Source organism: Callorhinus ursinus, unplaced genomic scaffold, assembly GCF_003265705.2.
Source record: "Callorhinus ursinus isolate GAN/ISIS: 27379988/994484 unplaced genomic scaffold, GSC_fseal_2.0 scaffold9, whole genome shotgun sequence".
Lineage (NCBI taxonomy): Eukaryota > Metazoa > Chordata > Mammalia > Carnivora > Otariidae > Callorhinus > Callorhinus ursinus.
Genome location: NW_027397071.1, coordinates 26,289,325 through 26,305,228, shown reverse-complemented (window position 1 = coordinate 26,305,228; position 15,904 = coordinate 26,289,325). Strand labels below are relative to the sequence as shown.

The window sequence follows — 15,904 nt, the reverse complement described above, 5'->3', positions numbered from 1 at the left end:
AAAGATGTGTAGTTACCAAATGAAGCCATCAATACAATTCATTGTTAGCGTTGTATTTTTCAGTGACTGAGATGAAGTAAAAGATACTGGAAAACCTGTCAAGTTCCAAATTCCCTTCATACCATTTCTTGGAAGGAAGTTGTATTTCCAGTGTTTCCATGTTTCCTTCCTGCTTCATAATAACTTCTTACATAAATAGCAGACAAAAGAGGGAGAGCATTCCAGATAGAGGGAAAGCAGGAATAAAGGTAGGGTTGAGTGCATTGTGGTTCAGAGAGACTCATGAAGAATGGTTTTTTGTTTTTTGGGGTTTTTTTTTTTCTTTGTAAATAGGCTCCATGCCCAGCGTGGAGCCCAACACGGGGCTTGAACTCATGATCCTGAGATCAAGACCTGGACGCTTAACTAAATGAGCCACTCAGGTTCTCCTAGACTTAAGAAGAATGTTTTGACTAGAGCAGATGATTTTTGCTAAACAGACTTTTTTTTTTCTTTTTAAATATTTTATTTACTTACTTGACCGAGAGAGATAGCAAGAGCAGGAGCACAAGCAGGGGGAGTGGGAGAGGGAGAAGCAGATCCCCTGTCGAGCAGGGAGCCTGATGCAGGGCTCCATCCCAGGACCCCGGGGATCATGACCTGAGCCGAAGGCAGACGCCCAACGACTGAACCACCCAGGCACCCCTGAACAGTCTTAAGACAAGGTTAGAGTGGTAAGAGTTGTAGCCAGAGGCACTGAAAATCAAAGATACTTTGTTTATATCTAAGAGAGAGAATAGGAAATAAAGACCTGAAAGAGTGGAGGGATTGAGAGGTACAGATACAGAAGAAGAGCATTCCAGGCAGAGGCAGCAGCAGATGCCAAAATGGGTGTATACTTATTGTATTCTAGGGACAGCAAGTGGCCTGGTGTACCTGGAGTGATAAGGGGGAATAGTAGATGATGAAGTTAAGAAGTGATGGGGTGAATTATGTAGGGTAGGATTTCTCAACTTTAGCAGTATTGACATTTTGGACTAGATAATTCTCTGTTGTGGGGGATGTTTTGTGCATTTTAGACTGGTTAGCTGCATCCTTTGCTTTTGCACTGGATGTGAGCAGCACCTTCCCTTCGGTTTTGACAACCGAAAGTGCTTTCAGCCATTGTCAAATGTCCCCTGGAAGGCAAAATTGTCGTTGGTTCAGAGCCACTGTATAGGGCCTTACAAATTATTTAAGGCTTTGGCTTTTACTTTCAGTAAGATGGGAAGCCATTGGAAGTTACTAAGCATTGAATATGATTTAAACTTAAACTTTAACAGAATTATTTTGGCTATTTTCTTCAGAATAAACAAAGAGAGCAAAAGTGGAAGCAGGAAAACCAGTTAGGAGGCTGTTGAAGTAACGTAAGTGAGAGATGCTGGTGGCCTGTAGCAGGATGCTGGGAGTGTGGATATGGTGAAAAGTGGTCCCATTCAAGACTTAGTGTCACACAACTCATTGATTATTTTGATCCTAAGTCAGTTGTTTTTTCCTGTTATACTCCTCAGCTCCTTCCTTGTGATTTAATTGTAACTAAGTTTTAATATTTGTTGAGCTTATTTGTATGATAGAGTGGTCAAAACAATAGATTTGATTTAAAACATTAGGTCAGTTTTATTTTTGAGTGAATTAGTTTCATTTAATATTAATAGTAAAGGTATAATGTTATATTCTTACAGTTTTATTTTTAAAGTGATTTTTAAGTTCATTTGGTAACCTGGAAGAATATTGTTTATATATAAGCAGTCATCTTATAGACTCTATATCCCTATAATCACACTGATTACATATAGTATAAAGACTGTTCCTTCTTTCCTTTTTAATTAACTGAATAATAGCAGTACTATGAACAATAAGCCAAAATCATTGCCATGTAAAGGTTGTTCTCTTAATTTTTGTGTATTCCACAATGCCTGGCAAAAGGTGGGTGTTCAAGAAATATTAGTAATTTATGACTCCGTAGTGAAATAAAAACACACAGAATAAAAAACAAAGGATTTAGTGTCCAAATACAGCCTCTGTGAGCTCAAAATTGGAATTGGCAGAAATAACAAAATGCAAGACTTTTTACTTTGTGTACCTAACTGAACCTAACTCTTAAGATTATTATTTATATTTTAAAAAGATTTTATTTATTTATTCGTTTAGAGAGAGAGCACGCGAACAATGGGAGGGGCAAGGGGTAGGGAGAGAGAATCCCAAGCAGACTGTGCTGAGTGCAGAGCCCAAGGTGGGGCTCAGTCTCATGATCTTGAGATCATGACTGGTGGTGAAACCAAGAGTTGGATGCTTAACCTACTGGGCCACCTGAGCTGCCCCTTAAGATTATTTTTAATACGAGGCTTAGAAGAAGGCTTTTAATTTTGAAATTTTTATTTTAATTTCAAAATTGCCCTCTATCTGTGATAGTATGAGCATAAGTTACCAACTTTAAAGACAAATAATTGACTATTCTATTAGTCTAGAACTGTGTTGTCTAATATGGTCCATTATCTGCACTTACATTATCGAGCACTTACAATGTGGACAGTTGAAATTGAGATGTGTCATAATGTAAATTACATACCTCATAGGAAGTCTTAGTATAAAAAAACAATGTAAAAGAGCTCACTAGTACTTTTTGCATATTGATAAACTTTTTGTGCTCTGTTATGCATATTGGTCCGTACAAGTTTTATAAAATTCTAAATTTCACTTGAAAGATCAAATTTTATTATTGGCAGCACGTACTGTTACTTGTTTTCCTTGAACTGACAGTTTTACTTTGTTCATTTTTGAGAAAATGTCTGCCATATGCTCAAGTCTGACAACCTTAGTTTTTGAATGTTGGTCTGTCTTTCTAGTAAAAATAGTCTTCCTTGTAAAAGTGGCTAATTCAGTTAACGAAGCACTTGCACAATGGCTTTTCCTGGAGATAACTGTGCTACTTTGGTATGCAGCAAAATTGCTTTCTTTCTGTGTACTTTCTGTTTTACTAGAGAATATCAGAAAGAAAGTGTACTCAAAGGTGACGATTTAATAAAACTGATAATTCTGACTGCTTCATCAAGGACTTCTATAAGTGGAGATGGCAGTTCTCTTTTATTATTTTTTACTGCAGGTGTGCTGTGTTGAGGACTGCATTGGCTGCTAGTACAGTTCGGTGCCACTGCCTTGATTTGTGCTGTGGCACTAGCAGTTTTACGTACCAGTGCGTTTGCATGTTCAGTGCAAATGTCACCCTTGTGAAAAAGGCACATAATGTTGTAGTATTATTAATGAAAATAGTTTGATCTTGTGGATCCCTGAAAGGGTCCTGGCACCTCCCAGTGGTGAACAGACTATTCCTTGAGAACTGTGGCTCTGGGGTGTAACAGAATTACTAAAAATCAGACCCTGACCACAAGACTAGTGTACATTTAAGATGAGGCCACAAGTCTCAGAACGTAAGGCAGAGTATCATAAGCACCATATAAGAGCTACAGACTTGTAGATAGTTAGAAGAAAGATATAATAGTCAACTGAGACAGTATCACTAAAAGTGTTCTTGAAAGGGTTAGTATTTGAAATGGACTTTAAAAGAGATTTCAAGAAGCAGATATTTGGGGTTTTAGAGGAGAGTGTTTCACGTAAAAGCAACAGGATAAAGCTGGAGGGGTGGATGCTTACTGAACTTTGGGAAAATCATTTCATTTGTTTGGATTTTAGCGCCCTAATCTATAAAATAAGATTGAATTTTTTCTTTAAATCTATAAAATAAGATTGCTTCCAGCTTTAAAGTTGCAAGATTCTGCGTGGTATTTTTGTGAAGTTGTTGCTGTTGTCATTATTGTTGTTGTTAGGACCAGCAATATGTATGTGATTGTAATTAAAATTTAGTGTTTAAAAAAATACAAATTAAGGTATTTGCTCTATGTATACTATTGTATATATTAGTGCATAAAATTTGGGGAGGATGGTAATAAAGGATTTTAAAGGACTTTATAGGACACATTCTAAATGGTTTTTAAATTTTTTCATTTTTAAAATCATAGTAAATTTCTTTTAGCACCTCTTGTTGTATTTTTCATGTCAGAGGTTGGGATATAGGTGGAATTCCAGTGTAATAAAATATACTCAGTACCCTTAATGTATTAGAATTTTTTTTAGTGTTTTGCATTGCTAGAGTTCACATTCATTCCCTTTATTCAGAGTATTTGAGGATTTAAATGTTTGTTGAGTTGTTATTACTTACAGGCGTAGTACCACAGATTGGCCCCCTACTCCATGATTTTACTTTTTTAAAAATGTCTATTTCAGTTAATATATGAACGAATTGAAATTATACTAGTTGAAAATGTGGCTGCTTCTGGGTTTTTAGACATTTTGAGGACAGTTAGATGCAAAAACTATACTTAAAACAAAAATTTTTCTTTTTGACATTATTAAATACTGACTTTTCTTGAGAGTAGGAATTATTTATTATTGATTACATACTATGTCATTCCTAATACAGAACCTTAAAGGAGTACCCTAATCAAATAAATATTGGCTAAAGTGAAAAAAATTCTAACATAGAACTTTTTAGTTGATAGTTTTTTTTTTTGAAAAATTAAGTTTTCTTAGCAAATCTGATTTTTCAGTAGATTATTCTGTGAGTTTTTTCTGTCCATGTCTAGTGTGAGTTTAGCTTAAATGTTATTGATGGATTGTTATCTCAGATAACTGATGTGAGTATCTCGTGTTTTATGCTAAGATTCCCAAAGAGAATGGTATATCTTACTGACCTTTTGTTATTGACTCTGTTTTAGGAATGGATCGTGATTATGGCCCCGGATCTTATGGAGGTCTGACATTCAAGGATATTTATCTAAAAATTCTTCTTTTGGGTACCAGTAAAGGTGAGCATCATTTAATTTTTTTCTTTTTAAACTCTTTATAGGGATGGACCGTGACTATGGCCATGGATCCTATGGGGGTCAAAGATCCATGGACTCCTACCTAAACCAGTCATATGGCATGGACAATCACAGTGGTGGTGGTGGGGGTAGCAGGTAAATTGCTTAATCACTTGGCCAAATAATTAGATGACTATAAGATTCTGGATATTTTAATTTAAGTATTCCTTACGCATGTTATGATACTTGAACTTCACTATTTGGTATTGAATAATCACCTTAAATGTTTAAAGGTGTTAATTAATGGTTCTAAAAATTATCTCAGGGTCACTGACAGACATTATTTTAGGAAAACTTCAAGTAGCTATTTTCATTTCAATACAATAGAGTAAATTTTCTGTCTTCAGTAGTGATTTTTTTTTTTACTTCTTTTACTTTTAACTCCTTATCATTCAGAATGTTCTGAACAAATGACATAAAAATGTTATTGGAAATATTATTTGTGAAGTTTTTTTCTTTATGAGTTTTAAAAGTATCTTTTCTAATATGGAGAGTTCTGTAAAGCAGCAAAGCAGTCTTTGACTGGAATGGGTTTAACTGAACCAGTCTAGCAACATTCAGTTTCTGAGAAACATTTAAGATAGTTATTCTTTTAATTTCAATTTTAGAGTAAGTTGTAAGAACATATTGTAATAATAAAACGTTCTTTAAGTTCATGCCTAGGTTATTTATTGGCAGGTACTACTTATACCAAAAACACGGTGCTCTAAGCTAGGAGCATTGTATCAAATCCATGAATACTATGCCTTCGTTTATTTTAATGCACTAGAGTTTAGATTGTTTTTATATTTCACTGTTGATACCTTGTAAAGCTTAACACTAGTTGAACTAGTATAGTATGCTTTAGGGTTGTGACCACGTTTCAGGCAAAGGGGGTATACCTTTTGAGGCACAGATATTTCTACTAAATAAAACTAGTTAGGTAACATTTGAAACTATCCTCCTTCTTCATAAGTTGAAGGATCTGGATTCCTTAAGGATGGACTGAATGATGCCTACTTTCCTTCTTTCTGCTTCAAGTGTGCCACTATGGTTTATAGTAGAGGAAAATCAAAAAAATGAACAGATACAACAATTTTGCTTATGTGATAGATCTTTTAAAAAGAGTTGGAAAGAGGAATAATTTTTATAAGGTTACCAGGATTCAGAAGTAAATAGTACATTCTATTTAGTGATCTGTAAAGAATTGAAATAATGTAACACATTTAAATGTTTTAATATATCCGTTATTGCCCTATTGCATTGTAAATGTGTTGTGCATAAACTATGTAGATGTTATTGTTTATCTTATGTGTAATTGTGGGCCTTTATAAAACTATGTTGTAAGATATCAAGCAACTTTTGTAATCCATGCTTTGGATTTGTGAGAAATAAGATGATTTGTTTCTTCTGTTGACTCTATTAAAACCTTGAGGAGACTGTGTGCTCCCCTTTTTTAGAGTAGTTTTATGTGATAATTTCCTGCCAGGAAAGAATTTTTTAAATAATTGAAGACTTAAAATGTATTCTTTCTCATCTGCCTTGATAATTTATGTGCAGAGGGTATATGTTGGTGGTCTTTTACTTTTATGTTCTATTTTATGTGCTTATCCTTCTAGATTTGTTAGATTTGCTAGTCTACAAGTAGAAAGTGACTGAGGATTGATTATTGACCTTACCCAAAGTTGGGCAGGATATCAAATTTCATAACCAGAGATAATTCTTCAAATTTTGACTGCTATAGACACGATGAAGCAGTTTTGTGATATAGATTATTGGGGGTGCAAAAGGATCTCTTTTGTGTCACAAATAGCTTGTATCAGTGTAGTCTTCAATTTTTGTCCCTATAGAAAGCCAAAATATTGTAAATATTTGGTATTTTCCAATACTAGGGATGGATTCAAAGAAAGTTTGAGTAGTTTGTGAACTTTAGTAAATGACTTTTTCCAAGACTAGGGCTGGGCTTAAATACCGACAGACAAATCTTTTTAATAAAATAGAAAAGCTGCTACAAAGCAGATTTTTAAGCTAAGGTTTACTTAACTCAATTCATATTTAAAAACTGACTCAGATAGCTTTCTATCTGGTCTCATGTTGAACTGCCCAGCCCTAATCAGGTGTGAATAAAAGTAGAACTGTGCAAACCAGTATGGTATAAATGAATTTTAGTTGATAAATGTCATCTGATGATTTGTCTTTTGAATTGTCTAACATTAGTAAGCTTACTTTTGTTTTTTCCCTCACTGTGCAACTTTTCCAGGTTTGGACCTTATGAGTCTTACGACTCCAGGTCTTCTCTGGGTGGGCGAGATCTGTACAGATCTGGCTATGGTTTTAATGAACCCGAACAAAGCCGCTTCGGAGGTAGTTATGGTGGTCGATTTGAGAGCTCCTACCGGAATAGCCTTGACTCTTTCGGAGGTAGAAACCAGGGCGGGTCTAGCTGGGAAGCACCTTACTCCCGTTCAAAATTGAGGCCTGGGTTTATGGAGGACAGAGGAAGAGAGAATTACTCTTCCTACAGCAGTTTTTCTTCACCCCATATGAAGCCTGCACCTGTAGGCTCTCGGGGGAGAGGAACGCCTGCTTATCCTGAAAGTACGTTTGGAAGCAGAAACTATGATGCTTTTGGAGGACCATCAACAGGCAGAGGCCGAGGCCGAGGAGTAAGTACAACAGAATCTTTTCAGATTCTTTTCACTAGTCACTCTTTTAAACCCTTTCAAGACCATGGTTTTCATCTAGAATAAACACTGTTCATCCCAGTGTATTTTGAAGCAAAAGCTCAATCATAAGCACAATTTTTAGGTTGCCTGTAAAAGTTTTTCCAGCACTTCAGAAAATAAGTGGCAGTGTGAGATGATTGTTCGTAAGTTTTGCCAAATCTCCCTTTATTAAGAAGGTGAGGATATTAGGTTTTGGTCTAAAAGGGGTTAAAAGGAGTTGCATTTTTCCTTGTAAACACTAGCAGTTTTGCTGGTGGGACAGTTCTTGGATTATTGTAAAAGGTAATTGAACCCTTTGGAGTTTTTGAGTAGGTTAAAGGTGCAATGTATGATAAAATGTTTATACTTTGCTGCTAACTCTAGCACATAGAATTTCTTCAGAGCTCCATATTTCACATTAAACACAAGGGACTAAAAGTTGGTGATAGATGAGGGTAGCTTAGCCATGATTACATGGTGAAGAAGCTGATATGTTTCATAGGTTGTAGAATGATTTGTGGTCAGTGTAATGACTAACTCACTCTCTTGCAATATGTCCCATTCCTGGGTGTTCTGTTTTCCCTCGTGTCACTAGTTATTACTATTGAGAAGTAAGTTCCTACCTGTACAAACATGTCTCTCGCTCCTTCCTAGGAAGTAATTATTTTGTAAATCATTGCTTACATGAGTAAATATACTAGTCTTCAAGTGTTTTATTTCAGGACATAGTATAAAGATAATGACTTATGTTCTTAGGTAACTTGACTGACATGAAATTTTACCTAGTAAGTGTATGTAGATGTGGAGTTTTGTAGTTTGGTCATATGAAGGATACTGTACTTTTGACTTAATGTAAGAAATGTTTTTTTTTCTTTTTTTAAGTCAGTTACTCTTAATATTCTCTTCGCAGAGGAAAGTACTTCTGATAAAAAAAAATGTAGTAGGGCACACGTTTTTAACTGTTCATTAGCCTTTGGTACATGAGTGTAGTTTGTCACTTTTGTGTAGAAATTTTGCATTTATAACAGTTACCCTTTACTTAATGTAAAATGCATTGCACCTTTAATGGATAATTAATGAAGGTATTTCTAATGTGACTCTATAAATTACCTGGTAACACTAATGTGTTCAAGTCTACTAGGTTAGCTAGGGATTCCTAAGCATAATGCATAAATGGAAGCAACTGATATGTTGCTATTCCACCATAATTAGTGACTATAGGTTAATGGAAAATTGTTGGGGTAGTAGGCTTTGGGTTTTGAAGTTGAAAATCAATTCCAGTTTGAAAATTTGAAAAATGCTTAACATTTTCCATGCTGTGTATTACTTTAGGCAAATGATTTTTTTCTTAATGAGACTTCAAATATTAATTTTGTTTTCACAATAGAAAAACAGGCATTCCTGTACTTTGTGTTCACCATTCTAGTCTGAATGGACTTTTCTTTCTTTCCTCCTGTTAATGAAATAGATGAACCAACAGGACTTTCTTTTTTAATCTTCACTTGTACAATTCCCATTGGATCCTTCTCTTCAGATTACTCCTCAATCTTTATCTTCTAAAAGTAAGATTAGCAGAATAAATTTCTGTGGACATGTGGCCTCTTGGTGTAGTGGATTTTGTTAATGACAAGAGAAGAGGAAGGGACACAAGAGTCGTTTGGTTGCATGACTCTTCGTCTGTAAACTTTTCGCTTCTTGGGCTTCTGGGTCAGAATATGTTTCTCTAGGTAAGAATGTGAATGGAACGTCAGATGTAATTCTTTATCTGAAGTGTGTCCTGGAAGTTGATGCATGGTTATGCTTTAACTCTCCTATTTCATACTAATGTTCCATCTCGCCTTCTCATTCCCTTTTTCAACAGGGAGAAATCCCAAATGATTTCTGGATCTTTTTTACTTCAGACTTCAAATATGGTCTTCTTTATGCATCTTAGTTTTTAAGCCAGGTTTTAGTGAAATAAAGATGTCTTTTAAGGTCTTTTCATGGGAAAACATCAATTAGGAACTCTGAAGAGGAGTTGTCAGAGAGTTGTACAAGTGGTAATATTCTGACAGGCACATATGTTGTTTATGATCTCAAGTAATTTTGAATGGTACAAATAAAAAAATAGGTAGGAAATATCCATATTTGTTCTACTGGAAATAAAAATACTAATTCACTGGATTTGAGTTCATGTAATAATTCAAAGCTTTTCAATGTGTTTATTCAGAGTGACATGTAAAATTTAGTTACATTCTGGGGAGTTTTCAGGTGAAAATTATTAGATAGATAACACGTAAAGTTTGTGTGAATTCCTACTTTATCTTTGGATACTATGCTAATATTTCTTGATTTCACAAATTTGCAGCATATGAGTGATTTTGGAAGCATTCATAGACCTGGAATTGTTGTTGACTATCAAAACAAACCCACCAATGTGACAGTTGCTGCCGCAAGAGGAATAAAGAGAAAAATGATGCAACCATTTAATAAGCCTGGTGGAACCTTTATCAAGAAACCCAAGCTAGCAAAACCTGTGGAGAAGATGAGCCTCAGCAAATCACCCAGTAAGTAAGAAAACATAATTGCTATGGCTTAGGGTACTGCCAATTTTTTAAAAATTTAGTGCTTTTAGATAATTTTTTCATGTTCATATGACAGACTGCATAGTAATTATAATCGTAGAAATTAGATTTGTGAGTTACCTAGTGTAGTTATTAATTGGTCATGAACATCAAAATTACCCAGAGATACTTCTTAAAAATGCACATGCCCTGGTCCACCTCTCTTCCTTAAATCCTTATTTAGGGTGGAATCAGAACATCTATATGTTTTAAAAGGCTTCTCACATGATTTTGAGTCAGAGTTTTGTCTTAGGTATTATATTTATTGTTGGGAGCTATTGTTGAGGGTATGGTATTGTTGCAATACACAGAATCCCCTTTGGAGGACAAAAGGAAGACATTTTTCATGGTTCCTGATACCAGGAAAGTGTGTGTTTCTTCTGGAAAATTAATTTGCTTTTAATCTTGTGGACATGACGACTCTTAGAGATAGTCACATTTCCAACTTTACATTGTTAAAAAAATCAAGAGCCAATCTGAAAATGAAATTAAGAAAACCATTTCATTCATGCTAGCATCAACAAGACTAGATATTCAGGAATAAATTTAACAAAAGAAGTGTAGAACTTATACCTCAAAAACTGCAAAATGTTGAAAGAAGTTAAAGAAGATCTAAATAAATGGAAAAACTAAGTAAGTGGTTCATGGATCTGAAGACTTAACATTGTTAAGGTGGTTATACTCCCAAACTGATCTATAGATTTAGTACAATCCCTGTCAGAATTCCACCTGACTTCTCTGCAAAAATTGACAAGTTGATTCTAAAGTTCACAGGGAATTACAAGGCATCTAAAATAGTGGAAACAATCCTAAAAAGAAAAACAGAATAGAAAGACTCACATTCATGATTTCAAAATTTGCTACAAAGCCACGGTAATCAAGACCTTGTGGTACGGGCACAAGGACAGACATATAGATCAGCAGAACAGAACTGAGAGTCCAGAAATAAATTCATAAAACTATGGTCAGCTGGTTTTTTTTTTTTTTTAAAGATTTATTTATTTATTTTGAGAGAGTGAGAATGAGAGAGAGAGAGAGAGAGAGAGAGTACATGAGGGGGGGGAGGGTTAGAGGGAGAAGCAGGCTCCTCGCTGAGCAGGGAGCCCGATGCGGGACTCGATCCCGGGACTCCAGGATCATGACCTGAGCCGAAGGCAGTCGCTTAACCAACTGAGCCACCCAGGCGCCCCAGTCAGCTGGTTTTTTAAAAAATTTTTTAACAATGTAAAGTTGGAAATGTGACTATCTCTAAGAGTTGTCATGTCCACAAGATTAAAAGCAAATTAATTTTCCAGAAGAAACACACGTTTTCCTGGTATCAGGAACCATGAAAAATGTCTTCCCTTTGTCTAAAGGGGATTCTGTGTATTGGGACAATACTATACCCTCAACAATAGCTCGCAACAATAAATATAACACCCAAGACAAAACTCTGACTCAAAATCATGTGAAAAGCCTTTTAAAACATATAGATGTTCTGATTCCATCCTAAATAAGGAGAGGTACACCAGGGCATGTGCATTTTTAAAGATCTGTTTGTTTATTTGAGAGAGAGAGTGCAAACTGGGGGGAGGAGTAGAGCGGGGGTAGGGGAGAATCTCAGGCAGACTCCTCGCTTAGCATGGAGCCTGATGCAGGCTCCATGTTAAAACCCTGAGATACTGACCTAAGCCGAAACCAAGAATTGGAGGCTTAACCAACTGAGCCACCTAGGCGCCCCAGGGCGTGTGCATTTTTAAAAAGTATCTTTGGGTAATTTTGATGTTCATGACTGATTAGTACTATACTAGGTGATTCACCGGTTTTACTTCTACAATTGTAATACCATGTAGTTTGTCATATGAACATGAAAAAATTATCTAAAGCACTGAATTCATGATGATGGTATTCAAATGAGTGGAGTTTCAGAAATATTGATTAATCTCAAACTCAGATTTTTCTGGTGAGTTTAATTTAGATTGTGGTCAGCAAGTAAACCTTGCATGTCTATACTTTTTATGAAGTGGAAACTGAAAAAGGAGAATGGAAAAATGATTTTTAGTTTTGACTTTTGCTGATATCCTAGCAAAAACTGATCCTAAAAATGAGGAAGAAGAAAAGCGACGAATTGAGGCTCGGCGAGAGAAACAGAGGCGCAGAAGAGAAAAAAACAGTGAGAAATACGGAGATGGATACAGGTTTGTGCTTAGTAGAGTCTGAAAATTGGTCTTACTAAAAATGGTTTCCTAGAAAATGCAAATACATTAACTGGAATGTGAAAAAATTCATGAGGGTCAAATGAAAAGGTTAGATCAAAGATTTTTGGTATTTATGTGCAGTCACTACTTAGAAAATATAAAAAAGAGTTCCATTCACAATGGTAATCCAAAAATAAAAAATACCTGGAAATACAGTATTCTTAAAAAGAAATACATGTCATAACATGAATAAAACCACAAAGTCTTCTCGAGATTTGAGTACATGGAGATATAGTGATATTCTTGGATAGGAAAACTAAATATTTAGAAATGTAACAGGTGTTGTCAATCTTGATTCCAAAGAAGATCCTGTAAAAGAAGAGTAAATGAGTAGGTACTAGCTTTTCTAGATAATTGAAACATTACGAAGCTATAATAGTTAAAAATATGTGATACCAGAAAAAGGTTATTAGTATAATAGAATTATTAACTTGTAAATACATTGTGCTATATGTAAGAATATAATATATAATAAAGAAGAGGTTGCAAACAAAAGGGGAATTGCTTAAAAATAGGGGGGAGAGGGATTGCTTGAACAACTGAATAATAAGAAATAGTTTAGATCCTCTTATACCAGTGAAGATGAAGTCCAGGTGGATTAAAGAACCTACAAAATGGAAAATAACAGGAAACTAAAATAGAATATTTATAATACTCGCTGCAGAAGTTTTTTTCTCCCCCCCCAGGCTTAAAAATTGTAGAATAAATTACAAAGGAAATAATGACCACATTATTTTAAATAAAAATTTAAAACTTGAAAGCAAACAGACTTGGAAAATACTATAAACACAATGATTAATGTCTTAAGATAAATATCACCCAACCAGTAGTATTATTATTTTTTTTTTTGAGAGAGAGAGAGAATTGGGGGGCGGGGCAGAGGCAGAGAGAGAATCTTAAGCAGATTCCATGCTCAGCAAGGAGCCCGATGTGGGGCTCGATATCATGACCTGAGCTGAAATCAGAGTTGGGTACTTAACTAACTGAATCACCCAGGCACCCCCGACAGTGTTTTTTGAAAAGGAAGAAAACATGATGCTCAGTACATGATTGGCTGAAGGAACACCAGCTAGTTAATAATTTTCGGGAAAATGTTGAAACTCACTGTAAGATAAACTGGAAATTTAAATCATAGCATGGCATTTTATTAGTGAGGAGAAAAGAAACATTGATTTACTAGCAATGAAACAGTCAAAGCACATTGTTATAATTTGTTGGTAACCAAATAATATGGTTATAATTATTGGGAAGCAATTAAGCAGGTTATTTATTTATTTATTTATTTTGAGAGGGAGAGGGGAAGGACAGAGGGAGAAGGAGAGAGAATCTTAAGCAGGCTCCACGCCCAGTGCCGAGCCCAATGTGGGGTTCCATCTCACAACCCTGAGATCTGACGTGAGCCGAAACAAGAGTCGGAAGCTTAACTGACTGAGCCACATGGGTGGCCCCAATTTAGCAGTTTTTAAAAATGTCTTGAATTTTTTTTCTAGTTGGTGATCTCTCCAAGAAAATAATATAAAAGTATAAAAGAGTTTAATCTAAAAAGATGCCCATTACAGCATTGTTTGTAATAGCTCCAAACATGAAATAAATACCAGTGATAGCAAGTGGTCAAGTGTATGTAAGTTTTGATACTTCCCTTTATGAGCTCGTAGGCCATTGTTGAAAATGAAGGTTATAAAGCCTGTAGTAACATGGAGAAAATGCAGGCGAAGTAGAAAAAGTGATATATACAACATGTAAAATAATCATGAGAAAGTCTAAAAGAAAAATTTTTTTAAGGACAGTAATTAATATTTTTTCCATCATCTTTCTCTTCAATTACTGCTTATCCTAGGAAAATAAAGATTATAAAATTTAAAAAGTAAATTGTGTATTTTCTATTCAGAATATAGTTTTGCTCTTTTTTTTTAAGATTTTTATTTATTTGAGATAGAGATTGAGTTAGAGAGAGAGAGAGAGAGAGAGAGAGAGAGAGAGTGTGTGTGTGTGTGTGTGTGTGTGTGCAAGGAGGGAGGGGCAAGGGGCAGAGGGAGAAGAAGGCTCACCTTTGAGCAGGGAGCCTGATACGGGACTCGATCCCAGGACCCTGGGATCATGACCTGAGCTGAAGGCAGATGCTTAACTGACAGCCACCCAGGCGCCCCTAGTTTTGCTCTTTAAAAGTTAATTTGTTTTGGGTAGCATGAGGGGAATGAAATATTACACATTAGTGAATTTTCTAGATGTCTAAAACTTTATGTTAGTTCAGAATGTAACATTTTTAAAAGACAAGCATCTGCAGACCTTTCCATGGAGATATTTTTTAAATTGTGTTTTCTTCCACATTAAACAGGATATTCTTGGTTACTACTTGGTTTTAATATATACGTTGATTTTATTCATGTAAAATGTAGTAAAAGAAAATTCACTGGCATCTGAATTCCCAGATTTTTTTGTTTGCTTAGACTCTTTGATTTTAGTGAGCTCGGTATTACACTTGGCCCTTAAACAGCATGGAAGTTAGGGGTGCCATCCCTCCACACAGTCACAAATCCATGTGTAACTTTGGATTCCTGCAAAACTGCTAATAGCCACCTGTTGACTAGAAGTCTTACTGATAACATAAACAGTTGATTTAACACACATTTTGGATGTTACATGTATTATATACTCTATTACAATAAAGTAAGCTAGAGAAAAGAAAATATTAAGAAAATCCTAAGGAAGAGAAAATACATTTACAGAATTGTGCTGTAGAAAATCTGCACGCAGGGAACCTCTGCATTTCAAAACACTGTTGTTCAAGGGTCAGCTGTACTTGTATAATCTTTGTGTCCAGCTTCAATAACTTTTTCCTATGTTCTTTCTGATTTGTTACTCACAATTTGTAAACAATAGGATTTTTTTTTTTTAAAGATTTTATTTATTTATTTGACAGAGAGAGACACAGCGAGAGAGGGAACACAAGCAGGGGGAGGGGCAGAGGGAGAAGCAGGCCTCCCGCCGAGCAGAGAGCCCAATGCGGGGCTCGGCTCGATCCCAGGACCCTGGGATCATGACCTGAGCCAAAGGCAGACACTTAAGGACTGAGCCACCCAGGCGCCCCTGTGAACAGTAGGATTAAGCTAATTAAGAATTAACTCATGAAAAGAAGTTCTGGTATTTAAGAGGCAGCTAGTTTTGGTCCTTGTGAGTATCTCTGCCACTGTTGCTAGAATTCCTTCTTTTGACAGGGATGGAAACAAATTGAAATGAACTCTGTTTCAGGTGTGTAGGAATCTGGAGATGTTTTACATTATAAGATTAATTTCTCTATTTACCCTGTGAATACTTCCCCCTTTAAAAATTGTAGCTTTGGATAGGATATATCCATGTTATGTAATAAGTACGTTGACTTGGAGAAGATGAAAGAACTGAACTTTTATTTAGCTGTTTTCTCCATAAGTCTAAATATAAATCTG

The 15,904-nt window shown here is 35.5% G+C and overlaps 1 protein-coding gene across 1 annotated transcript in view; it reads left to right on the top strand.

Annotated features, from left to right (window-relative positions):
• The window catches only part of ZNF326 (zinc finger protein 326), a 34,883-nt gene that overhangs the window by 5,648 nt on the left and 13,331 nt on the right, over positions 1 to 15,904 (top strand). The window contains exons 3-7 of the mRNA XM_025872157.2: positions 4,791 to 4,826; positions 4,922 to 5,033; positions 7,177 to 7,582; positions 9,969 to 10,167; positions 12,290 to 12,401. Of these exons, the coding sequence (XP_025727942.1) occupies positions 4,791 to 4,826; positions 4,922 to 5,033; positions 7,177 to 7,582; positions 9,969 to 10,167; positions 12,290 to 12,401 (865 nt within the window). The remainder of the gene's footprint in view (positions 1 to 4,790; positions 4,827 to 4,921; positions 5,034 to 7,176; positions 7,583 to 9,968; positions 10,168 to 12,289; positions 12,402 to 15,904) is intronic.